This window comes from Leucoraja erinacea, unplaced genomic scaffold (genome assembly GCF_028641065.1).
Source record: "Leucoraja erinacea ecotype New England unplaced genomic scaffold, Leri_hhj_1 Leri_323S, whole genome shotgun sequence".
Lineage (NCBI taxonomy): Eukaryota > Metazoa > Chordata > Chondrichthyes > Rajiformes > Rajidae > Leucoraja > Leucoraja erinaceus.
In genome coordinates this window covers 7,547-34,768 of record NW_026576224.1, presented here as the reverse complement: position 1 = coordinate 34,768, position 27,222 = coordinate 7,547, and the positions used below count along the sequence as shown (strand labels likewise).

The 27,222-nt window shown below is 44.7% G+C and overlaps 1 protein-coding gene across 1 annotated transcript; it reads right to left on the bottom strand.

Moving 5' to 3' along the window:
- Positions 1 to 855: 855 nt before the first annotated feature.
- On the bottom strand, positions 856 to 26,630 carry LOC129693516 (NXPE family member 3-like). The gene is made up of 4 exons (XM_055630326.1): positions 25,852 to 26,630; positions 10,689 to 10,762; positions 7,218 to 7,427; positions 856 to 1,670 (listed from the first exon to the last, which is right to left on the bottom strand). Exons 1-4 carry the CDS (start codon positions 26,547 to 26,549, stop codon positions 1,117 to 1,119), a joined length of 1,536 nt encoding a protein of 511 aa, XP_055486301.1. The 5' UTR covers positions 26,550 to 26,630; the 3' UTR covers positions 856 to 1,116.
- Positions 26,631 to 27,222: the final 592 nt, after the last annotated feature.

Below are 27,222 nucleotides of genomic sequence, written 5' to 3'. Positions count from 1 at the left end.
TACCAAAGGAGAAGAAGCTGAGAATGGTGGTGAGCGCGTTCAACCTTCTGTATCTTCTGCCCGAGTGAGGACAAGAATGAATGGCTTGGGTGGGAAAGGTCTTAGATCATGTTGACTGCTTCCCCCTCTTCCCCCACACACCCCTTACCCCACACACCCATACACCCCCTCTCCCCCCACACACACTCCCTACCCCCATACCTCCCCCACATCCTCTCCCCCGCACATCCCCACCTAGGTACCCCCTAACCCAAACCCCCCATCCCCCTCACCCACAGCACCTCCAATAGCCCCCCTCCCACACACCACGTCCGCACAGCCCGCCTTCCCCACACCACTCTCCCCACACGTCCCCTCCCCCACACGCCCCACCCCCCACACCCCTCTCCCCCCACACGCACCTTCCCCCACATGCACTCCTCCCCCATACCCCCTCTCCCACACACGTCCCCTACACCCCATATACACCCCCTCACTACCTTCACCCCCCCACACACACTCCCCACCCCCACACTGCCCCCCACACCCTCTCCCCCACACACACACCCGCTACCCCAAATGCCCCTGCCCCACATCCCCTCTCCCCCACAGCACCTCCAACAGCCCCATCACCCACACCCCCTCCGCACACCCCGCCTCCCCCACACCCCTCTGCCCCCCCACCCCACATGACCCACTCCCCCAAACCCTCTCCCCACACGCCCCTTTCCCCCACACGCCCCACTCCCCCACAACCCCATCCCCCCTCTCTCCCACAAACATCCCTTCCCCCACTCCTCCCGTCCCCTGCACCCCCACACACACCCCCGCCCCCCATTGGGGAATGGTTTGCGTTGGGGGACCAGGCCCCCCATGTGACTTTTCCTTTAATTTCCCTCCAAATTAATTTATTCCACTCAAACAAAGATTTAATATCAAAGCTAACATTATTAATGTCAGGTAATAGTTAAGAATTCTAAATAATTAAAATAATATAATTAAAGCAAACGATATAGTGACAAAGATGAATTCAAAACTTAGTAATCAAAATTTTGAAAATATTTAAAATTACATTCAGTTTTAGATAGATCTATGATTTGCAATGTAATTGTGGTGATGCATGGTAGGCAGATGTCGTTACCTCTTTTTGGAAGGGCACACGTGTGAAAGAAACACATCTATTTCATTCTTTATTATGATTTGCAGAGGGTGCATGTTATGGGGCAGGTAGTGGGCTATGGTCATTTCCCATGCATCCACAATTGCTATGTTGATGCCGGCAAACATCCTTCTCATCAGTGAATCAAGTTGAAAAGTGAACCAGTCACTGTAGTTAAGAATTACAGCTTGTGTCAGGGCCCGTACATTCACAGTCTTTATAACGACCACCGTATCTGGATTCCTGGTGAGCAGCTGTAGAACCGATCTTCGAATATGCTGCAGCCTTCTGATGTACCATTCTGCTGGGAAAGTGCTGAAATGGGCACATATAGCAATGCTAACAACTGTGTCTTTCCCTCCTTCAATTTCATTCAGTTTATTTGGAATGTAGTACAGATGCTGGCTTAAAATGGTGCCGAATTGGATTGGCGGGCCATGAGTAAAATATTCCAGCATGATGTTGTTTTGCACGTCGATGGCACACAGAGGGCCAGTCAATGTTGAAGTACCAAGGTCAAACCTTCTAATACCTAAACAGAAAAATACCTGAACACTTAAATTGATGTCACAATGTTAATATTGAGGAAACTGGGATAGGCACTTCAATCCAAACAACATCACAACAAAGGGAGCTGTCAATTTACCTGCCACACAAGGTAAAGGTTGAACAAAGGGATAGAATTTTCATAGTGGGGAGGACAGTATCTGTAATGGGCTAAAAAATGTCCACCACTTACTGCATCCTCCTTCGTTCTTGAGCGTTTGAAGTACCAAACTCAAAGTGATACAACCATCTTTATGTTCCCCATCTAACACTGCCATTGCACCAGAGGCATCCATATTCCACCTAGGCTCCATAGAGGATGTACTTGGTCAGGCTATTGGGAATTATCCACCTTTAAGTGCTTTAAAACCATCAATACCTTCTCTTTGATAAATCATATATGGTCCAAGACATCAACATCTTTGTCCCAATTCCATGACCTTCTCCTCAGTAAAAAAATGATTAGACATTTTCATTTACTACCTACCTCAACTCATGTGGCACTACACAAAAATGGCCATGCTAATACCGAAGGGGACCTATTTTCTCTCTAGCCTCCCTTTTCCTCTTAATACACCTGTAGAATTTATTGGATTTGCCTTTATCTTGACAGCCAGATCATGTCCTCTTTATACCTTTCTGATTGATTTCAGTATACTCCTGCGCTTCTTATACTCAGTGAGGGATTTGCTTGATCCCGACTGCCTATAGCCGATATATACTGTATCTCCTCAAATGTCCTTGCATCTCCAAACTTGGCTTTGGCCAGGGACCCCGACAGTCCTTTCATCTGAGACAGAGGTTCACATGTACTTCTTCTAACCCCACCTACTACATCTGGCGTTCCCAATGTGGGCTCCAATGTACATCAGTGAAAACAAATGTAGACTTGGCGACTTAACATACGTATTCTTGACGAAACGTAGACTTATTTTGCTGAATACTTACGCTCGATCCACTGAGATGAGGGACTCAAATAGCGAAAGGTAGTAGACAGAATGGGAGGCAGGAAGCAGAAATGGGAAGCACTCGGACACAAGAGGAGAAAGAAAAAAAAAAGAAATAAACAGAGAATAATAGACGGGGTTTTTTTTAAATGTGCATATTTTAATGCTAGGAGCATTGTAAGAAAGGTGGATGAGCTTAGAGTCTGGATAGACACCTGGAAGTATAATGTTGTGGCGATCAGTGAAACATGGTTGCAGGAGGGCTGTGATTGGAAACTAAATATTCCAGGATTTCGCTGCTTCAGGTGTAATAGAATTGGAGGGGCAAGAGGTGGAGGTGTTGCATTGCTAGTCAGGGAAGATATTACAGCAGTGCTTTGGCAGGATAGATTGGAGGGCTCATCTAGGGAGGCTATTTGGGTGGAATTGAGAAGTGGGAAAGGTGTAGCAACACTTATAGGGGTGTATTATACACCGCCAAACGGGGAACGAGAATTGGAAGAGCAAATATGTAAGGAGATGGCAGATATTAGTAGTAAGCACAAGGTAGTGATTGTGGGAGATTTCAACTTTCCACACATAGACTGGGAAACACATTCTGTAAATGGGCTGGATGGGTTGGAGTTTGTAAAATGTGTGCAGGATAGTTTTTTTGCAGCAATACATAGAGGTACCTACTAGAGGAGGGGCAGTGCTGGACCTCCTGTTAGGAAATGAGATGGGACAGGTGGCGGAGGTATGCGTTGGGGAGCACTTCGGGTCCAGTGATCACAATACCATTAGTTTCAATATAGTTATGAAGAGGGTCAGAACTGGACCTAGGGTTCAGATTTTTGATTGGAGAAAGGCTAATGTTGATGCGATGCGAGATGATTTAAAAGGAGTGAACTGGGACATTTTGTTTTATGGGAAAGATGTAGAAGAGAAATGGAGGACATTTAAGAGTACAGAATCTTTATGTTCCTGTTCGCTTGAAAGGAAACAGTAAAAATTGGAAAGAGCCCTGTTTTTCAAGGGAAATTGGACATCTTGTTCGGAAAAAAGAGGGAGATCTACAATAATTATAGGCAGCATGGAGTAAATGAGGTGCTTGAGGAGTATAAGGAATGTAAAACGAATCTTAAGAAAGAAATTAGAAAAGCTAAAAGAAGATATGAGGTTGCTTTGGCGAGTAAGGTGAAAGTAAATCCAAAGGGTTTCTACCGCTATATTAATAGCAAAAGGATAACGAGGGATAAAATTGGTCCATTGGAGAGACAGAGTGGACAGCTATCTGCAGAGCCAAAAGAGATGGGGGAGATATTGAACAATTTTTTTTCTTCGGTATTCACCAAGGAGAAGGATATTGAATTATGTGAGGTAAGGGAAACTAGTAGAGTAGCTATGGATACTATGAGGTTCAAAGTAAAAGAAGTACTGACACTTTTGAAAAATATAAAAGTGGATAAGTCTCCAGGTCCTGACAGGATATTCCCTAGGACATTGAGGGAAGTTAGTGTAGAAATAGCCGGGGTTTTGACAGAAATATTTCAAATGTCATTAGAAACGGGAATAGTCCCCGAGGATTGGCGTACTGCGCATGTTGTTCCATTGTTTAAAAAGGGTTCTAAGAGTAAACCTAGCAATTATAGACCTGTTAGTTTGACTTCAGTGGTGGGCAAATTAATGGAAAAGATACTTAGAGATAATATATATAAGCATCTAGATAAACAGGGTCTGATTACGAACAGTCAACATGGATTTGTGCCTGGAAGGTCATGTTTGACTAATCTTCTTGAATTTTTAGAAGAGGTTACTAGGGAAATTGACGAGGGTAAAGCAGTGGATGTTGTCTACATGGACTTTAGTAAGGCCTTTGACAAGGTTCCTCATGGAAGGTTGGTTAAGAAGGTTCAACTGTTGGGTATAAATGCAGGAATAGCAAGATGGATTCAACAGTGGCTGAATGGGAGAAGCCAGAGGGTAATGGTGGATGGTTGTTTGTCGGGTTGGAGGCAGGTGACTAGTGGGGTGCCTCAGGGATCTGTGTTGGGTCCTTTGTTGTTTGTCATGTACATCAATGATCTGGATGAAGGTGTGGTAAATTGGATTAATAAGTATGCAGATGATACCAAAATAGGGGGTGTTGTGGATAATGAGGAGGATTTCCAAAGTCTACAGAGTGATTTAGGCCATTTGGAAAAATGGGCTGAAAGATGGCAGATGGAGTTTAATGCTGATAAATGTGAGGTGCTACACCTTGGCAGGACAAATCAAAATAGGACGTACATGGTAAATGGTAGGGAATTGAAGAATACAGTTGAACAGAGGGATCTGGGTATAATCGTGCATAGTTCCTTGAAGGTGGAATCTCATATAGATAGGGTGGTAAAGAAAGCTTTTGGTATGCTAGCCTTTATAAATCAGAGCATTGAGTATAGAAGCTGGGATGTAATGTTAAAATTGTACAAGGCATTGGTGGACCTGATAGAGGTCTTTAAAATGATGAGAGGGATAGACAGAGTTGATGTGGACAAGCTTTTCCCTTTGAGAATAGGGAAGATTCAAACAAGAGGACGTGACTTCAGAATTAAGGGACAGAAGTTTAGGGGTAATATGAGGGGGAACTTCTTTACGCAGAGAGTGGTGGCGGTGTGGAATGAGCTCCCAGTGGAAGTGGTGGAGGCAGGTTCATTGGTATCATTTAAAAATAAATTGGATAGGCATATGGATGAGCAGGGAATGGAGGGTTATGGTATGAGTGCAGGCAGGTGGGGCTAAGGGGGAAAAAATTTGTTCGGCATGGACTTGTAGGGCCGAGATGGCCTGTTTCCGTGCTGTAATTGTTATATGGTTATATGGTTAAATGGAGACGACAGGATACCCTGATTGCCAACCATTTCAACACCCCTCCCATTCACACACTGACCTTTCTGTCCTGAGCCTCCTCCATTGCCAGAGTGAGGCCACTCGCAAATTGGAGGTACGGCACTTCATATTTCACTTGGATAGCTTGCATCCCAGTGGTATGAATGATGATTCGATAATTTTAAGTAACTTATACATACTTCACTCCATCCCCTCTCCCCTGCTTCCTCAACCTAATAATTTAACCAGTTCCCCAGTCTCCACATTGCTTCCCTCTTGAGATCACACCTTCCCTAGCCAACATTGGGCCTACCAGGGTACCGCCCTGTCTGAGGGCATTTGTGGCCAGCCCTGATCGGTCCTGGTCTTTTCTTGGCTCCAGGTCTTCATAATACCTACCCCTACTCTCAGTCTGAAGAAGGGTCCCCACTCAGTATGTCACCCATTCCTTCTCACCAGAGATGCTGCCTGGCCCACTGAGTTACGCCAGCACTTTGTGTCTATCTTCTTCTACACTTCTACAAACTGCCCCACTGTTGCCTTCAGCAAGGTCCTCTGCAGTAAGCTGCCTCCTGGCTACCATTTCTACCTGTCTGGCTGCAAACTACAAACTGTATGCCTGTTGACTTGCTAGATGAAAATACCACATATAACGCACACATCTACGGTATTTAAACTGGTGACAGTGAATGAAAGATCAAGTGGCGGTGTGAATGCATCTCAGCTGTCTAGCCTTGACTTCTTAGCTGTCCAATAAGAGGAAAAGGAGGTTTGTACTGGGGAACCATCTATACCATTGTAAATTAAAAGAAGTTATAGGTTGAGAATCAAGTGGGATGTGAACTGAAGAATTAGGAATTACATGATTAGGAATTTGATGAGGATACACTATCACCAGGTTAATATGGCGGGGCTGTTGTATGCTGGGGGAATGAAGCAGCTGGGCGTGTTTACTCTGTAATTTAGAAGGATGAGAGGGTATCTTATTGAAACATGTAAGATTATTAAGGGTTTGGACACGCGAGAGGCAGGAAACATGTTCCAGATGTTGGGGGAGTCCTCAACCAAGGGCCACAGTTTAAGAATAAGTGGTAAAGCATTTAGAACGGAGATGAGGAAGCACTTGTGAGTCTGTGGGATTCTCTGCCTCAGAGGGCAGTGGAGGCCGGTTCTCTCGATACTTTCAAGAGAGAGCTTGATAGGGCTCTTAAAGATAGTGCAGTCTGGGAATATGGGGAGAAGGTAGGAACCATATAACCATATAACAATTACAGCAAGGAAACAGGCCATCTCGACCCTTCTAGTCTAGGAACGGGTACTGATTGTGGATGATCAGCCATGATTACATTGAATGACGGTACTGACTCGAAGGGGCGAATGGCCTACTCCTGCACCTATTGTCTATCTGACATTGACTATGCTCCTGAGGTCATATAACTTTCTATACCATAGCGTCAGGGTCCTTGGCATTTCACTTCTCTAAATCACTTCTATACCCATCTCTGCCCTGTTCCACACTATTTCAGTAAGATGATTGTCTACAATTACTTTGGTTCATTTCACTGATCCACTTGCACTCTGTTAGCACCACATTTAAGACTGGCTACTCACACAATTGCTGAAATTTCTCATTTCCTTTCTCATTTAGCTCTTTTCCTTATTTCAGTTTTGTATCTGGATATAAAAAGGATAGGCAAATAAGCCAGACAAATCTGTATAGAGTGATAAATCACACTAACCTGGAACAAATGCAGTCAAGTATTCAAACCACTGACGCATAGTGGAATCTCCAAACATATGAACTTTTTTTCTTCGAAGGCACTCGGTAACTTTTGCAGGAGTGTTGAAGCGACGAATATTGCAGGTCAGTGGCATCCACTGGTCCTTATAATAAAAGCCAGACGGTGTAGACATTGGTTTTCCCCGGACACATTCGTCAAGAACTGTGGCTGAATATAAGGGGAAACATAGAAACATGGAAACATAGAAAATAGGTGCAGGAGAAGGCCATTCGGCACTTCGAGCCAGCACCGCCATTTATTGCGATCATGGCTGATCGTCCCCTATCAATAACCCGTGCCTGCCTTCTCCCCATATCCCTTGACTGCACTAGCCCCTAGAGCTCTATCTGACTCTCTCTTAAATCCATCCAGTGATTTGGCCTCCACTGCCCTCTGTGGCAGGGAATTCCATAAATTCACAACTCTCTGCGAGAATTTTTTTTTTCTCACCTCAGTCTTAAATGACCCCCCCTTTATTCTAAGACTGTGGCCCCTGGTTCTCGACTTGCCCAATATTGGGGAAATTTTTCCTGTATCTAGCTTGTCCAGTCCTTTTATAATTGTATATGCTTCTATAAGATCCCCCTCATCCTTCTAAACTCCAGTGAATACAAGCCTAGTCTTTTCAATCCTTCCTCATATGACACTCCTGCCATCCCATGGATCAATCTCGTGAACCGACGCTGCACTGCCTTCCTCAAATTAGGAGACCAAAACTGTACACAATACTCCAGATGTGGTCTCACCAGAACCCTATACAACTGCAGAAGAACCTTTTTACTCCTATACTGAAATCCTCTTGTTATGAAGGCCAAAATTCCATTAGCTTTCTTCACTGCCTGCTGTATCTGTAAGCCAACTTTCAGTGAGGACACGCGAGAGGCAGGAAACTCCGGACACTACAAGGACACTCAGGTCTCGCTGCACCTCCTCCTTATTAAGCCCATTGCGATAATAATCTGCCCTCTTGTTTTTGCCGCCAAAGTGGATAACCTCACATTTATGTATATTATGCTGGATCTGCCATGTATCTGCCCACTCACTCAACCTGTCCAGGTCACACTGCAACCTCCTAACATCCTCTTCACAGTTCACACTGCCACCCGGCTTTGTGTCATCCGTAAACTTGCTAGTGTTGCTCTTAATTCCCTCTTCCAAATCATTTATATGGTAAACAGTTGCGGCCCCAACACTGAGCCTTGCGGCACTCCACTCACCACTGCCTGCCATTCTGAAAAGGACCAGTTCACTCCTACTCTTTGCTTCCGGTCTGCCAACCAATTTTCTATCCATGTCAACACCCTACCCCCAATACCATGCGCTCTAATTTTCGTCACCAGTCTCCCGTGCGGGACCTTATCAAAGGCTTTCTGGAAGTCTAGATACATTATATCCACTGGCACCCCTTCATTCATTTTACTTGTCACATCCTCAAAAAATTCCAGAATATTAGTCAAGCATGATTTCCCTTTCATAAATCCATGTTGACTTGGACTAATCATTTTACTGCTATCCAAATGCCCCATTATTACCTCTTTAATAATTGACTCCAGCATCTTTCCCACCACCGAAGTCAGGCTAACTGGTCTGTAAATCCCCATTTTCTCTCTCGCTCCTTTCTTGAAAAGTGGGATAGCATTAGCTATCCTCCAATCCACAGGAACTGATCCTGAATATATTGAACATTGGAAAATTATCACTAATGCGTCCACTATTTCTTGAGCCACCTCCATGAGGACCCTGGGATGCAGACCATCAGGCCCAGGGGATTTATCCTTCTTCAGTACCATTAGCCTACCCAATATTATTTCTCGCCTAATGAAATGGTGAGAGAGTTGTTGGAAGGGATTCTAGGGGACAGAATTGGTGAGAATAGTCAGCAAGGCTTTTGTTGCAGAAAATTGTCTCTCGTGAATCTGTCAGGTTTTTTCCGATGTCAACAAACGACTGATGAGGTAAGGGCAGTGAATATTCTCTTTATGGGCTTTAGCAAAGCCTTTAACAAGATCACACATTGGTAAGCTTGTTTGCAAGATCAGATCACATGGATTCCAAGGTAGATTAGACATTGGATTCCAAATTGGTTTGGAGGACAAAGGGTATTTGTGGAGGTTGTTTTTCTGATTGAAGGCCTGTGACCAGTTGTGTATGGCCGGGGTCAGTGTGGGTCCACTGCTGTTTGATAACATTGTTAATAAATTTATACCCAAATTGCTGATATGGTGGACAGTGAGTAATACTTACACAACAGAGCTCATTTCCCCCATATTCTACTGAATCACAGCTATAGAGCATGGAAACAGATTATTCGGACTACTTTGTCCGTGTTGAGCATTCTAGGATTCTGAGCTAGTCCCATTTGCCCATATTTAGCTTCTAACTGTCAAAACCGTTCCTATCAATTTCTATCTTATTAAGTATCAATTGTATCTTCTTCTGTAGCCTTATCAGGCAGCTCATTCCAGAGTGAAAATGATGCCCGAGATACTTCTTACCCTATGCTTTCTCAAACCTCACAGTAATATTGAAGTACATAACAGAATAGCTCAGTTGGGGAGGTGAGCTAAGGACTGGCCAATGGAATTTAACTGTGATATGTGTGATACATTGCATTTTGGTCTGTCAACCAGGGCAGGACTTGCACAGTAAATCGGAGAACCTTGTAAAATGGCGCAGATGGAGTTATTTTAATAAACTATATCAAATCATGAGAGGCAGCAATAAAGTAAACACCCAGTATTTATCCCAACTTAGAGGATTCTAAAGTTAGAGAGCATAGGGTAAGAAAGATCTCAGGTGCATATTTTTCAATACGGAATGAACTGCTAGAGGAGGTCACAGAATTGATACTTTAAAATTTCATATCACCAAAGTGATTAGTAACAGGTTAACCAATAGTACTCAAGCCCATACCTTTTTTCTGTTTAAAAAGATAACACCTTCATTTATTGGTACAGTTACTGTTGAGATCTGGCTCGGTGAACTCAATGGAAGAGCTGCACTGACTAGATGTATGTTGGGATGTATGTATGATGATCTGCCTCCACTACTGATGGTCCACACCAGGAAAGAGGTTTCATTCCCAGAAAATGCAGTTTTATCTTAGATTATATTTTCAACCATGTATTAAAATTATAAAAATACAATTGGCAACCATATTTCCTATAAGAATAAATGGATTGTATTGGTTGAGAGGAGACAGGTGCATAATATTGAATCAATACAAGCCCTGGAAAATAATACATTTTGCTGATTAAATTATAACTTAAATGTTCTTCAAATTCTAGAAAGAACTACATGTGCTGTAAAGCTATATTTTGTTTGTAAGGTCTGCATATTTATAGCGAGGAACTGCTTCACTATTCTATTATTATTTCCTCCAATACTCTAGACTATAATTTTTTTAGACATGATTGAAAATGATCTTACTTGGTTGAGGTGATGGCTCTACGATTATATAACCCATGGCACAGGGTAATATGGGTATGTTGAGGTTGACTTTACTGCAAATGTTAATACCATTCATTAAGTCACAATGTTAATATAACATGCATACAAAGGACAGTCCAAGAAAGTAATCAAATAATCTACTTATCCAACCTAGCACAGCGCAATTAACATAGCTTCAACAATTTTAGCTTCAAATGTCATCTTCTGAATAGTATGGAACCTGTAATTTAACACATCCATCTAAATCCAAATTGATCTATGTTAAATTACATTATTCTACTGGTAACAATTGATTTTCTTAAAATATCAGACTTTGTAACTAACAACTAAAACATCAGGTTAGAGGATAATAGTAAGATTAAACAAACCAGTTTGAAGTTTGAGCTTTATTTTATGAGGAGTTACGATGAAGGATTACGTGAAGAAGCCCGCCAGTGGGCATGCGTGTCAATCTTCAAAGCAGCGGTGTGAATTCACAGATAACAGTAGTTGAAGTGACACAGTAAGATTAGAGCAACCTAGAATTACCAGATGACCTTTATGATACGAGGGTTGGAGCGGAGGGCACGTAATCGCTCATCGTAACTCCTCATAAAATGAAGATCAAATTTCAAACTGGTAAATTCTCGTTTAATCTTACTATTTTACTTCGGAAGCATGTGAGTGATTCCGTGAAGATTTCAAAGCTCTGTAATTTCATGCCGTGGAAAACTCCACACAAACACAACAGCATCAATTGACCACAGACAAGGGAAACATTGATAACGCATACAGACATGACATGGATTTAAAACATGCTGATGCTATTTAATGAACAAATAATAATAATAGTAACCCCTCTCATCCGGGAGGAACTATAAAATAGATCCTAAAATAGAGTTGGCAAATACCCCCGGTCTGGCTATGGGTTATTATAAAATGTTTGGAAAGCTCGTTCGTTTGATCATCCTGCAGTCACTAGATGTGGTCCAGCAGAACGTACCTAACCCTTGCTGCTGATGTTGTAGCAGCCTCGGTGGAGTGAGATTATAAAATATTAGTATATACTCCTGCATAAGCCAAAACCCCGTTTTAGCCACCTGGAGATGATCCGAACTGATACCTTCTAATGAGGTTTTTCTTAACTAACAAACATTGCTAGTATCAGAGCCTCTAAGGCTCTAGGTTACCTTGACGTATTGTTGTAAATGTGTGTCCACACATAACCAAAGGTCCATGGGGTATGCCGTGAGAACTAGTTTGAGACCTGATGCCCCTGGGTTGCTCTACTTAACTAAATCATAAACGTAAAATATTATATTATTTGCAGGTGTAACCATCCTGTCCAGTCGCAATTTATGTAGTCACTGGACCCGTTGCGCTGAGACCAGAGCCCTGAGGATAACTAACTCATGAGAGCCGGGCTAAAGATAAGGATGTAGCTGGAGCAACCCTGGTGTAGTAGTGTTAACACAATGTCAATATCCCATACTTCTGTGTGCTTGGGCCTGGGAGAACTTGTGTTAAAGATATCCTTTATAAACTGGATATCAAAGAGAGAGACACGACAGAGTGGGTCCCGCTCGCTGCAGCAAATATGATGAGAATGCATCTTGGGCTACGTTATTTATTGTCAAAGACTGATTTGAAATGAACTCCAAGACGTCAGTAATCCGTACCATATTATATGTAACATAATATTTAAACAAAACGCTTCCCATCTCCTGAAAAGGAAATGTACTGATGTTTTGTGCTAGCCCTGCACTCTGCAGTGAACACACACATGGATCGGTCTGACAATCCGAGCCGCAGGAGCAGTCTTCTCAGAGTCTGCAAGTCAATTAATTGATTTTATCATGCAGGGGCTGGTTTCCCGAGTCACAGGCTGAACCAGCAAAGTTTTATGCTTAGAATAACCATATAAGGTTATATTATATTCCCAACATAAGCGGGAACCTTGGCTGCATAGGCCAGTGAGACAGTACGAAAAACCCTGAAGCGGGATCTTGCTGAATTTATTGCAATACCCGACTGATGAGGCAAAATGGAGAAAAGGCATAAAAGAACATTCCTCCCCCGTGTAGCGAGAATGTATCTCTCGCCATTGTGAACCACATATTTTTGCAACCAGTGAATGAGCCTGGATACAAACATATCGATATTCGGTGTTCCATTGAGCCATAATGTCATAAAATACTTTATGATCAAACATCCATTCTGTGTTGTCATTGATTTTACGTGATGATACACCAGCACCAAATGAGGTTAGGTAAATATGACTGGATTGCACCCATGTGACTAACATATGCTACCACCACAGTGTATCACCATGGAATTGAGCATGCAATTTATGCATATTCGCACAATAACCCTTTAACCTATAGAATGCACAGAGTGTCTTTAGGTTGTTGATACCAATAACTGGGGAATTGGTAACTCATGCAAATCCCATCTGCATCCGTGACTAGAGATGGCATTGGTAATTTTCCATTTTTGAGCACTAGCATCAGTTTGTAATATAACTGAAGATTAAGTGACCAAAACCTACTGGAGCAATGCTGAATACTGTTCGTTCACAATTGTGACTTTGGTAGCTTCAGCTGGTAATAGCATAGATCTGTTAACAATGACCTACATGGCACCTGAGAGGTTCCTACTTTACACGTTGTAAGTTCTGATAATGCAAGGCTCAATTTGCACAGATGAAACACAGCTGCTATATTGCCAATTACACTTGATGAATAGAAGGCTGCTTCATAACAACAAGGTTGTTACAGGCTTCTATTGTTTCCACTCTCTTCCGCAGGGCGGAGTCACAGACAAATTAATAATTAAAGTTAAATCCCAATAATCAATAACGCTAGTTGGTAGGAACTTAAATTTAACTGGATGGATGAGGAACCTCAATTTCTCAATTATAGTTTGCGGCTGAAACTGTTGATTTTAGCAAAATACAGCGTTTCGAATATCATCCAGAACAGATGTTTTTGAGCTTTTGGCAGTCCAAGCACTGGTTTAGTAATTTGGTAAATAACCTGGGAGCTGAATTTAGCTCATTTTGCAACCCTTTAACTGTTATAATTGTCCCATCCAGATAAATTTCAAATGTCTCCGGTGATCCCTGAGAATGGAAATCAGTTGTTTAACAGTAAGGAAGTTCTATATTCTAAAAAGTCTATGTTGCACATGCGAGTCAAATAAAGGATGAACCGACATCCTCCATCGTTCACAATAAACAGGCCATGACTGCCATAATTCTGTGCCTGCCTCGAACGCCAACTCTGACCAGATTCCCGAGCCTGTCTCGAAAGGCAATCCTGGAGTTAATACTGAGTCTGCCTTGAAAGACAACTCTGGCCCCAATTCCAAGCCATGCTTGGAACCCTTGTATACTGTGCAAAATAAACCAATCACATGTTATCATTTAGTTTATAAACGGATCTGAATCTCATGTTATCATTGCCATTTGTACAAAAAACAAGTGTAAATATTACCAACTTGTAAATGGTCCACATACCCCATGTTTCTGAAGAACCAGACTCACCTACCTCCATGGTTACCGGTGGTCTTATGGTAAGCACAAAGGCCCCTCATGTGGGTTCTATTCCCGTCCTTGATTGGAGAGTAGGACTGGTAGGGTGTGTGGATTCCATATTTCCTGAGACCGGCTTGGACTTTGGCCTGAAATACCTCTGCCCAGCTTTCAAGCTGCCACCAGCTTCAGTGATCTGTTTACTGCTGATGAGGCGTTGTAACCTTGATTTGGCCGACAACTTTTGCTTCCTCATCCAGGTATACCTGTTGGATAAATCTTACCCGAAGTGAAGATTCGGTGGCTGGTTTCATTTCCTGGATTTCATGCCTCCAATTTCACACCTGATAGCGCTGTTCACAGCCGGCACGTATAGCTTGAGGGGAACTCTGCCCCCTTCCGGGATTTCTGCCAACGGCTGGAACCAACTCTTCCGGCAGTAACCCCTTCGTTTGCGAGTATTTCCTTGGAGCCATATGCATGTGCTCCAGTATGTTCCACGGACATACTTTCGAATTTGAAGTCAATTACACACTGTCCACTCGCACTCAAGAGTCAAGAGAGAGTCAAGAGTCAAGAGTCAATTTAATTGTCATTTGGACCCCTGGAGGTCCAAACGAAATGCCGTTTCTGCAGCCATACATTACACACAAATAGACCCCAGACACAACATAATTACATTTTACATAAACATCCATCACATAGCTGTGATGGAAGGCCAAAAAAACTTATCTCTCCACTGCACTCTTCCCCCCCCCCGATGTCAGAGTCAAAGTCAAAGCCCCCGGCTGGCGATGGCGATTGTCCCGCGGCCATTAAAGCCACGCCGGGTGGTGCGAGGTCGCACACCGGGTCTTGGTGTTGGAGCCCTCGGTGTGCGCTCGCAAAGTCCCGCGGCCATTCCAGTCGCGCGGGGCAGTGGTGTCAGGCCCCGCTCCAGGAGCTCTTCAACCCCGCAACACGGGTGGGAGAATTCGCCGTTGCAGGAGCCCCGAAAAGCGGTCTCCCTCCAGGGAGCCGCGGGCTCCCGGTGCCGCCGTCCGCAGACCCGCAGTAGCAGCCTTCGCATCAGCAGCAGCAGCGGCATCGGCAGCAGCAGCAGCAGCAGCAGCAGCAGCGGCAGCAGCAGCAGCAGCGCTCCTCCACCGCTCCACCCGCTCCGGTCTCGGCCAGCTCCGCGACGGCAACGGTGAGTCGGCACCAGAGTCCCCGGCTTCTTCCCGTTGGAGGCCGCTCCTCGTTGCGGCCTCAACGACACCTGAGACCCGACAAGAAAGGGTCGGGTCTCCAGTGCAGGGAGAGATTCAAAAGTTTCCCCCCCCACCCCCATCCCCCCACACACACACCCCAACATAAAATAACAAAAACTACATAAAAACACAGACAAAAAATAATAAAAACGCGGACAGGCTGCAGAGGCCGCTGCTGGCCAGAGCCGCGCCGCCTACTGGGAAAAACGAGTTTTGCCTGCTGGATTCGATTTCTGGGCGAAGTCCGGACGGGCCGCGGGGAAACCGGTTATGGACCGTGGGGATATCCCGGTCCACAGAGAGGGAGATTCATAGGTAGCCCTGAAAACAGGTGCTGCCGCAGACCCCTGAGGATACCTGCACTGACTTGGCCCCTCCTACGGACCTATATCAGGATTTTTACTCTGAGTCAGACAGGAACTGACCCCGAATGCTCCCCCTCCTCAGAGAGGGAGGTATTGTGCAGCCCTGAAACAGGTGTCGCTGCCGCGGGCCCCCCGAGGAGACCCGCGCTGATAACTCCCTCCTTTGCCGCATCATTGTGGAACAACCTCTCCATCAGGTGCTCCATGTGGGTTTAGACATCCGTAGTCGCTACCCATTGAAGGAGGGGAACCCTCCTGGCCCGAATCCAAAGGCCTGACCGACTTACTCCTGGTTTTACCCCCTTTCTGGGGCACCATAGCGGTCTGGGAGCCGCTGTCAGCGACTCGGGTGGTGAGTCCAACTTACTCCTGGTTTTACCCCTTTTCTGGGGCACCGTAGCGGTCTGGGAGCCGCTGTCAGCGACTCGGGTGGCGAGTCCAACTTACTCCTGGTTTTACCCCTTTTCTGGGGCACCATAGTGGTCTGGGAGCCGCTGACCCCATTGTCAGCGACTTCGGTGGCGAACCCAACGGCTGCCAGCTACCCGCGCTTCAGCGGTCCGGACCGGGATATCCCCACGGTCCATAACCGGTTTCCCCGCGGCCCGTCCGGACTTCGCCCAGAAATCGAATCCAGCAGGCAAACTCCGTAACAGAGCCTCCAGCAAGACAAAACACAGAACCTGGAAATAAGTTTTAAAACTTACCTGCAGGTTTAAACTTGCCGCTAGAACGAGCAGCGCGCCTGCCAGTCAGTCGCTGCACCATACGCTAGATGTAATGACGCGCATGCGCTCTGGCAGGCTTCTTCGGAGTCACATGAGTGATTCCGTGAAGTAAAATCAGAGATTATTCACAATTCAAGCAAAACTCGTTTTCTAGAACAAGGTCAGAAGCCTGGCAGGTCACAACTTTTCATGCACCAGGTGACAACATTTCGCATATCCAGCCATTGTTCCAGTAACTCATTTACATGTTTATGGTCTGCTAGGAAAATAGTCTCTTTCTATTTCCTCCTCCAGTGCCTTCATAATTTAATCCACCTCAAATAAATCACCCCTCAGTCTCCTGTTCCATGGAAACAACTGAGTTTGATTAGTTTTTTGAAGAAGCAACTATGAAGGTTAATGAGGCCAGGGTCAACCTTAACAAGATGTAGAATATATAGACTTTATCAAGGCATTTGTAGCAGGTTAACCAATGGTCGTCTGCTCTGGAAGAGTAGACCGCTCGGGATCTAGGGAGAGATAGCTAACTGGAAACAAAATTGGCTTCATGGTAGGAAGTAGATGGTGGTAGAAGGTTGCTTTTCGGACTGGTGGTCTGTGAATAGTGGTGTTCCTTAGGGGTCAGTATGGGGTCCATCGCTGTTTGTCATCTGTTTAAGATTTGTATGAGAATGTACAAGGCATGATAAGCGAGTTTGCAAATGGTACTAAAATAGGTAGTTTCTGTAAATGAGACATTACACATGTGTAACTTCAAGATAGTCTTTAATATACATTGACACTTAACAACATATTAGTAGTCACTGGCTCCAGCCTGCTACTGAACTGTGTAGCGGGAGAAGTGGGTGTTAGTATAAATGATACAGTGAGGCAGGATTAGTAATGCTAAGATATATCTGATTGGTTGCATTCATAAACCAATCTACAATTCCATAAACAATGAAGTTGATTATCAAGAACTATGGCAGGGTCTTGATCAGTTGAGCAAATGTACCCAGGGCTTGCTAATGGAGTTTAATGTAGTTAAGAATGAGCAGCTGTATGTCTCTATTGTAGCCACATGGCTAGCAACTACACTTATATAAAGCAAGTTATTGTGAGACAATTGTTGAAAATAATAATTCCAGAACAGAGGGTAGTCACAAGCAATGGTAGATACCGGAATTTGGAACAAATAAATAAACTGCTGGAAGAACTGAGCAGATCAAGCAGCATCTGTGGAGCCAAAGGGATCGTCGTCTCAGATTGAAACTAATGCAGGGTCTCAAATGTGAAACATAGACTGGACATTATTTTCCATTAGATTACTTCACACATGCTCAGCTCATGGTCTATAAAGTTTATCAAGAAGACCAAAATAATTAACAACAACTTAACTGGAAGAATATTGACACAGAATAGAGAATCAGGGAACTTTGCAAAAGGCCATCAATGGTGATTAAACTCTGTGGGACAGACTGTAATCAGATCTTCATGATAGAAGGAAAAGCAGAAGCAAGTACCAGTCCATCTTCTCATTATTCTCACAGGGTTTCCAGGCACAGAGGCAATATGAAGTGAAAACACAACAGTGACCATTTAGTTGCATTAAGGCAAGAAAATCCAATAGTAAAGAAGGCATCAAACTTATGAAAAAGGGCTTTATCACTATGGCAATAAGGAATAACCAGATGTACAGGTTAAAACGAGGAAATAGCAATGTAGGAAGACTTAGTTATGATACTCATGTGAGAATATTGTCAGGAGCAATCAAATCCAAGCTCCAATTTCCAATTGTCTCATTTGGGATTTGATGCCCCCAGCCTTCTAGAAGATTGATGTGAAAATATCAAAGAAACATCGTACACCAGGAGTGATATTACTCGAAGATAACTGACAGATAAGGCGAACCCTGACATCTTAACTCAGAGAAGATTACAACCCATTGAAGTAATCCCAACCAGTTCATCTTACATCTGGAGTGTTGTTTCAATTATTGGGCAGCAAGATAGTAAAAGTCATATCAGTAAATTAGGTGATTAAGAGTTACAAAGCTCTTGTTGAATGGTTTAGTTAAATGCTTGCAAATTCAGAAACATAAAACATAGAAAACGTAGAAAATAGGTGCAGATGTAGGCCATTCGGTCCTTCGAGCCAGCACCAGCATTCAATGTGATCATGGCTGAACATCAAAAATCAGAAGGTACACAAAAATGCAGGAGAAACTCAACGGGTGCAGCAGCATCTATGGAGGTAATGTTTCGGGCTGAAACCCTTCTTCAGAAGAAGGAGGGTTTTGGCCCGAAACATTACCTATTTCCTTCGCTCCATAGATGCTGCTGCACCCGCTGAGTTTCTCCAGCACTTTTGTGTACCTTCGATTTTCCAGCATCTGCAGTTCCTTCTCAAACACTTCACGGCACTTCACTCCGCCCTCTCCCACCTCGACAACTGAGACACTTACGTAAGAATGCTGTTCATCGATTACAGCTCAGCATTCAACACCATTATACCATCAAAACTGATCACCAAACTCGGTAACCTGGGCATCGACCCCTCCCTCTGCAACTGAATACTGGACTTTCTAACCAACAGACCCCAGTCTGTGAGGTTAGACAAGCACACCTCTTCAACCCTCACCCTGAACACTGGCGTTCCACAGGGCTGTGTGCTGAGCCCCCTCCTCTACTCCCTCTTCACCTACGACTGCACACCTGTACATGGTACTAACACCATCATCAAGTATGCAGATGATACAACGGTGATTGGCCTCATCAGCAACAACGATGAGCTGGCCTACAGGGAGGAGGTCCAGCACTTAGCAGCATGGTGCGCTGACAACAACCTGGCCCTTAACTCCAAGAAGACCAAGGAGCTCATTGTAGACTTCAGGAAGTCCAGAGGCGGCACGCACACCCCCATCCACATTAACGGGACGGAGGTGGAACGTGTTTCTAGCTTCAGGTTCCTGGGAGTCAACATGTCCGATGACCTCTCTTGGACCCACAATACCTCTACTCTGATCAAGAAGGCTCATCAGCGTCTCTTCTTCCCGAGGAGACTGAAGAAGGTCCATCTGTCTCCTCAGATCCTGGTGAACTTCTACCGCTGCACCATCGAGAGCATCCTTACCAACTGCATCACAGTATGGTTTGGCAACTGCTCTGTCTCCGACCGGAAGGCATTGCAGAGGGTGGTGAAAATTGCCCAACACATCACCGGTTCCTCGCTCCCCTCCATTGAGTCTGTCCAAAGCAAGCGTTGTCTGCGGAGGGCGCTCAGCATCGCCAAGGACTGCTCTCACCCCAACCATGGACTGTTTACCATCCTACCATCCGGGAGGTGCTACAGGTCTCTCCGTTGCCGAACCAGCAGGTCGAGGAACAGCTTCTTTCCGGCGGCTGTCACTCTACTCAACAACGTACCTCGGTGACTGCCAATCACCACCCCCCCCCCGGACACTTATTATTATTTATTCAAATCGTTTGCTATGTCGCTCTTCCAGGGAGATGCTAAATGCATTTTGTTGTCTCTGTACTGTACACTGACAATGACAATTAAAATTGAATCTGAATCTGAATCTGAACACATCTAAAATCAGTACCCCTGTGCTGCTTTACCTCCATATCCCTTGATTCCTTTAGCCCTCAGAGCTAGATCTAACTGTCTTTATAACAGTTGAACTCATTTAAAACTGATATGAATATTAATAGACATTGAGTTGTGTCAGTGCATTCTTTGTCACCACATCAATTGAGCCCCCACCTTGCAGAGGTTTCAGTCAGTCAGCATCCTTGGATGGACATGTCAAGTGATCATCTCACTATTACAAAGCAGATGTCTTAATAACGAAAAGGAGTTGCCGAGAACTTGTTAGTTAGGGTAGGCTGGATGAGTTAGCGTAAACTCTGCAAGTCAGCGTCAAGCATTACTCAGTATACCTTCCCTGCTTTGTCAGAGGGATCAGACAACAAAGTTAATAAAGTGTGGCTGTGATTAACAGTCAAAAGGGTTTGCCAGTATAAACCTATCCCTGCAAAGACTAGATTTGCTGCATTCCAACTGGATGTCTGTTGGTGATAAGGTGCAACATTGTGGTGAGAAAGACTATAACAAGTTTTGGAGCAACAATGTGGCCTTGTTTGGACATCGCTCTCCATAGAGATTACTTCTGTTTGTGAACACATCGGATAGATCCATGGCGTGTGTGCCACTGTGGGGAAAATGCAGGCTGCCTATTTTACTACGGAGTCACGTGAGTGACTACATGAAGACCCCGCCAGCACGCATGCGCGGTATATCATCTCACGCATTGCACCAGCGAGGGCCGGGCAGGGTAAGAGCTCTCCCGCGGCAAAATTGAAAAAACAGACCTACAGGTAAGACATTTTATTCTAAGGTCGTATCTCTTCCCCTTGTTGTGCTTTGTGTTGTAGCACTATGGACAAGGGGAAGAAAAACGGGTCGCGTCTCGTATGGCTGCTGGGGACTGTGAAAGTTCCAACAGCTGGGGGCGACCAGCGGCACCTGGACGCAGTCTCTGCGGTCCACCAGTCAGACATCAACTCTGCACAGCTGAGCCCAGTGCCGCGAGCTGTACAGCCTGAATCAGCGCAGCGGGCTGGAGGTAAAGCCCAACAGGAGTCGGTCCGGCCGATATACTCAGGTGAGTCCGGTCGGGAGGATGCGCTGCCCGAGTGCAGCAGAGGTGCCGCCACTCCCGCATGATGTCGCCTCTCCCGCGTGACTTGCTCCGGGAGATGGAGCAAGCTCACCATGGTAGCCTTCGCACTCCCATATCAGCACCTTATCCAGGGCTGTCCAATGCATCTCCCTCGACAGAGGGGAGCATTGCGGGCCAGGGCTGGGCTGGTCCTGAAGAAGGGGACGTGGCTGAAGAATACGGCAGTGTGCTGGGGGTGCAGGATCCTAACGAGCTACAGGGAGTGGTCACCAAATTTGCGGACCACCGCCATCAGGAGCACCATTGCAGACCCAGCTGATGGCCAGCGTCGACCACCTGTCTTTCCATCCTCTGCAGGAACAGGTAGTTAACGAAACTACGGAGAAGTATATGCCTCCTGTGAACTTTACTTTTTTAAAAGTGCCTGCAGTAAACAATGCGATCTGGGGGTACAGTGGGACTGGCATAAGAACCCAGGAGGTCAAACTACAGCATCACATTGTTTGTTCGTTCAGTCGATGGTACAGGGAAGACTGACACTCAACATGACACACTGGCATTGCCCAGTATGAAATCAAAGAGCGCAATAAAACCTCCACTAAATGCCAAATTTGCAGTGAAGTGCCAATGGACCATATCCTGGCAACAGCAGGATGGTCTAGAGAGAAGACGTTCCATCTCTTTTATAAGGCAATAACCAAACCTGCAGAATCAATTTTGAATTCTGTAATATATTTAGCCCAAGGGGGCATTCATTTTGTTAATATTAATTGGTATTGTTTGAATTTGATTAATTTCTGAATACGATAACATACTTCCTCCCTTGGACGACTCGGCAGTGAGTGAAGCACGGATTTGTTCCACGGCATGAAATCACAGATCTTTAAAATCTTCACGTAGTCACTCACGTGAGTCCGAAGTAAAATAGTAAGATTAAACGAGAACTTACCAGTTTGAAGTTTGATCTTCATTTTATGAGGAGTTACGTCGAGATAATATGTGCCCTCCACGCCCACCCTCTATCATAAAGGTCAACTGGCTTCCTAGTTCTTCTTATCTTACTATGTTTATTTCACTTACTATTACTGTGATTTCACACCACTGCTTTGAAGCATGCCACGCATGCATGCTGGCGGGGTCTTCACGTATTCCCTCGACGTAACTCCTCATAAAATAAAGATCAAACTTCAAACTGGTAAGTTCTCGGTTAATCTTACTATTAATTTCTGTAAACACCGAAGAAGGAACCAGTTCCATATGGATAGGCTTACTTATCTTTGTGCTGGAAAATAAAATACCTCCCTATAATACTTCAAGGAGTGGACCAAGATAATGGGGGTTCAACTGAGGAACCATTTGGAAAATTAAAGATCAATTACAAGATGGTTGTGCAAGGTAACAAATGTGTAATAAGACCAATGTTGTCACGATGGATCAGACCCCTGCATGTAAAAAGTACCCTCCAAATAGAGAGTAGAGAAAAACAATAAACAGACAAAATAAAAATACATTTTACCTGAACCCAAGAAGCATTCATTATAATATCATCACATTGGTAGCATAATGTGTATGGAATTGAAGAATACAGTTGAACAGAGGGATCTGGGTATAACCGTGCATAGTTCCTTGAAGGTGGAATCTCATATAGATAGGGTGGTAAAGAAAGCTTTTGGTATGCTAGCCTTTATAAATCAGAGCATTGAGTATAGAAGCTGGGATGTAATGTTAAAATTGTACAAGGCATTGGTGAGACCAAATCTGGAGTATGGTGTACAATTTTGGTCTCCTAATTATAGGAAGGATGTCAACAAAATAGAGAGAGTACAGAGGAGATTTACTAGAATGTTGCCTGGGTTTCGACAACTAAGTTACAGAGATAGGTTGAATAGGTTAGGTCTTTATTCTCTGGAGGGCAGAAGGTTAAGGGGGGACTTGATAGAGGTCTTTAAAATGATGAGAGGGATAGACAGAGTTGATGTGTACAAGCTTTTCCCTTTGAGAATAGGGAAGATTCAAACAAGGGGACATGACTTCAGAATTAAGGGACAGAAGTTTAGGGGTAATATGAGGGGGAACTTCTTTACTCAGAGAGTGGTAGCGGTGTGGAATGAGCTTCCAGTGGAAGTGGTGGAGGCAGGTTCATTGGTATCATTTAAAAATAAATTGGATAGGCATATGGATGAGAAGGGAATGGAGGGTTATGGTATGAGTGCAGGCAGGTGGGACTAAGGGGAAAACAAAGTTGTTCGGCACGGACTTGTAGGGCCGAGATGGCCTGTTTCCGTGCTGTAATTGTTATATGGTTATATGGTTATAAATACAAACAAACAGTATCATTTAAATATAAAGACCATTGGTTATTAGAAGAGGTTGGACAAACTTGGATTGTTTTCTCTGGAATGTCAGAAGCTGACGGGCTACCTGAGAGAATTATGTCGGGGTGGGAGATTGCAACCTTCACGTGGTCCACCCTGTTTCAACAAATGCAATCAACCCGGCATGCACAAGCAGAACAAACAGAACAAGTTGTCTTACAACTTTAGGCTGTGCACGCCATATGCAAGAAAAAGATAGAATTATGTTAATTTATGAGAGATAATGGTAGGCCAGATTATCAGAATCTTTTTTCCAGGGTGAGATCTTTAGCACTTGTCTGATTTAAATTCCATCTGTCAGTGCCCAGCCCAAGCTAATGCAGATCCTGTTGTAATCTTAGATAACCTTCTTCACTTCACTATACCAAAAATGTTGGTCTCATCCATAATCTTAGTAACCATGCCACCTACGCGGTCAGCCAAATCATATAGTTGAGAAACAACAGATCCCTGTGGCATACCGCTGGTCACAGGCCGCTAATTTGATCAACAACTCTCCACTATCACTCTCTGACTTCCACCACCAAGCCAATTTTGTATTCAATTTTGCCAGTTCACCCTGGATCCTATGTGATCTAACCTTCAAGACAAGCCTACCATGTGGGAGCTCATCAAAGACCTCACTAAATACCCTGCAGTCAATATCTACTAACCTGTCCTTGTCAATCCTCTGCCACCTCTTGAAAAAACTCGATCAAATTTAGGAGATGCGATTTCCCATGCATAAATCCATGCTCACTATCCATAAACCAGTCCTTGACTTTCAGAATGCTGGTGGATCTAATCTCTCAGAAATCCCTTCAGCAATTTTCCCACCACTGATCTTGGGCTCTCCAGCCATTAGTTCCCTAGCCTATCCTCTCCTTAAATAAAGGCACAACTTTAGCCACCCTCCTATCTTCCGGTACCTTACCTATGGTTAACAATGAATTAAATATCTCTGCCCGAACCCCTGCAATTTATTTCCTCCCATCCCACAATGTTCTAGGATACACTGGGTAAAGCTCCAGGGATTTATCCACCTTTATGTGTTTTAAGACAGCTTTAATAATAAGCAACTGACCTACCAACCAGCGTGTACTTGGGATATGAGAGGAATCTGGACAACCTAAATTTTTTTTAATGTTAATCTATATTATTAAAACTCAGTTATTCACCGGTTTCGGCTTTCTGTGCTGCGGTTTCCGAGAGTACGCCACCACCTACGGCTGTTATTTTTGGCCACCTCGCTCAGAGCCCCCCTCCGCCGCATGTGTGCTGAGGATTTTTCCCGTCGATGAAAATTGACAGAGATATTAATGTTTTTACAACATTCCCCATTCTCTCTGCTGCCCCTGCTGGAGGGAGGCGGAAAGACTATAAAACCAGGAAGTGGTGTGCCTCAATCAGTCTCTGCAAGTGGTGTGCCTCAATCAGAGCTTTTGGAATCCCCCTCACAAATCACAAATGTTTACAGCACTGAAAATGAAAATGAAAATACGGTTAGAGGTAAAAAAATCACTGTCTGCAAATGGTTGTTTTGGTTTTCGGTTGAAGTAAAAGGGCACTCTTTCTTTCACCCCCCCCCCCCCCCCCCCCCCCCTCCCCCCCACCCTCTCCTCCCCCTCCCCCCAATCTCCTCTCTCCCCTCCCTCCCCTCTCCCCCTCCTCTCCCCCCCTCTCCCTCTCCCCCTCCCACCCCCTCCCCCCCCCTCTCCTCCCCCCCCCTCTCCCTCCCCCTCCCCCCCTCTCCCTCTCCCCCCCCCTCCCCCCCTCTCCCTCCCCCCCTCTCCCCCTCCCCCCCCCCTCCTCTCCCCCCCCCTCTCCTCCTCACCCCCCCCTCTCCTCTCCCCCCCCTCTCCCCCCCCCTCTCCTCCTCCCCCTCTCTCTCCCCCCCCTCCTCTCCCCCCCTCCATCCCCTCCCCTCCTCCCCCCCCTCTCATCCCCCCTCTCCTCCCCCCCCCCTCCATACCCTCCCCCTCTCCTCCCCCCCTCTCCTCCAATCCCCCCCTCTCCATCCCCTCCCTAAATCCCCCTCCCCTCCACACGCTCCTACCCCGTCCCCTGCTCCCCATCTTTCCCCCCCCCCCCCATCTCAACCCCCCCCCCCTCTCAGCTCTCCCCCCTCTCTCACCCCCCATCAATAAATAAAGAACCAAAATGAATTGTAGCTTAAAAGCAAAAAGCTGCAGATGCTAGATATCTGAAATAAAACCAGCAAACACTAAATGGAAATATAAAAATATAAAAGATAAAATGTACATAGAATACCTTTGTATAAACAGCCTCTCTTCTCCAATTAAAACATTTCTCAAATATCCACGTCCAGCATGATTGATTCGAGTAGAACATGGAAGATTTTCTGGTTTGTAACAGAACCAAGGCTCACCTGTCCTGAGATCGGTAAAGTTACATAGGGGTTTAGTTGGATTTCTAAACAGATGGCAAACAGTAGTCTTTGAAATTGCTCCAGCTTTGAAAGTGCTTTTCATATAAACTCGATCTGGCCGTTCTTCACGTAGCCGTTTTAGTACTTTGATCCCTTCACTGGGATGAATTAGGGAAACAGACACTTGGACTTTTCCCGGCCAGGATAAAGTAAAATTAATGTAATGATATCCATTTTGGTTATCTATAACTGTCCCTGCTGAACCAGCCTTTAACTCTGGGGTGTGAATCCGCGCTTGCAGATAGTCACCTCCATATTGTTTTGGATTTCCGTCAAAGTCAAACATTCGCAGCATCACCTGCAATTTATCTCCAACGTGGAAAATCGTCTCAGGATTTAAAATGCTAAAGCAAGTATGCAATGGGTCGCTGCTTTTCCTATAGGGCACACTAGGATCGGGAGGCGTTGGCCATTCAATCATTTTCATCAGTGCTGTCCCCTCTGTTCTTTCTTCAAGTGTGAAACTATGAGTCTGATAGCCATACTGCAGGAGCTTGTGGATCCAGTCAGTCTTCGGCATTTTTACTTCCTGCTGTAGTGTGGAATGATTCTTCGGAGCTGGGTATCTGATCCACACTGACTTTGCTCCGGAAATTGAAAATTTGCGCAAACTATGGAAAACAGCAAAGTCAATGATTTTTTTTTCTCAATTATTTTACAGGATTTATCAGGATAATCCTCAAGACTAAAATTTTCAAATTTCAGTTTCAATCATAGAATTTTTACAACATGATTAGAATATTATTATTCAAGATTCGAGAGTGTTTTTCTTGTCATATGTATTAGAACGGAATAATGACATTCTTACTGGCAGCAGCAGCACAACAGGTTTGCAACACAGTACTCAATCGATTAAATCATAAACATATAACCATGTAATTGTTATGATTATATAACAATTACAGCACGGAAACAGGCCATCTCGACCCTTCTAGTCCGTGCCGAACACGTATTCTCCCCTAGTCCCATACACCTGCGTTCAGACCATAACCCTCCATACCTGTCCCGTCCATATAACTATCCAATTTATTTTTAAATGATAAAAACGAACCTGCCTCCACCACCTTCACTGGAAGCTCATTCCACACAGCCACCCACACAAAGACTAAAATAGATGGTTTTTTAGCTGCCAAGGGGATAAGGGGCTACGGGGAGAGGGCAGGGATATGGACCTAGGTATGGTTAGTATAGTA

Excerpts from the sequence above, each read along its gene's own strand:
- LOC129693516 (XM_055630326.1), bottom strand. The coding sequence starts at position 26,549 with ATGCCGAAGACTGACTGGATCCACAAGCTCCTGCAGTATGGCTATCAG. Across the intron at positions 10,763-25,851 it reads GAGAGGCTGTTTATACAAAG|TAAAGTCAACCTCAACATAC; the intron begins GTATTCTATGTA and ends TAACATTTGCAG. Across the intron at positions 7,428-10,688 it reads AGAGCCATCACCTCAACCAA|CCACAGTTCTTGACGAATGT; the intron begins GTAAGATCATTT and ends CCTTATATTCAG.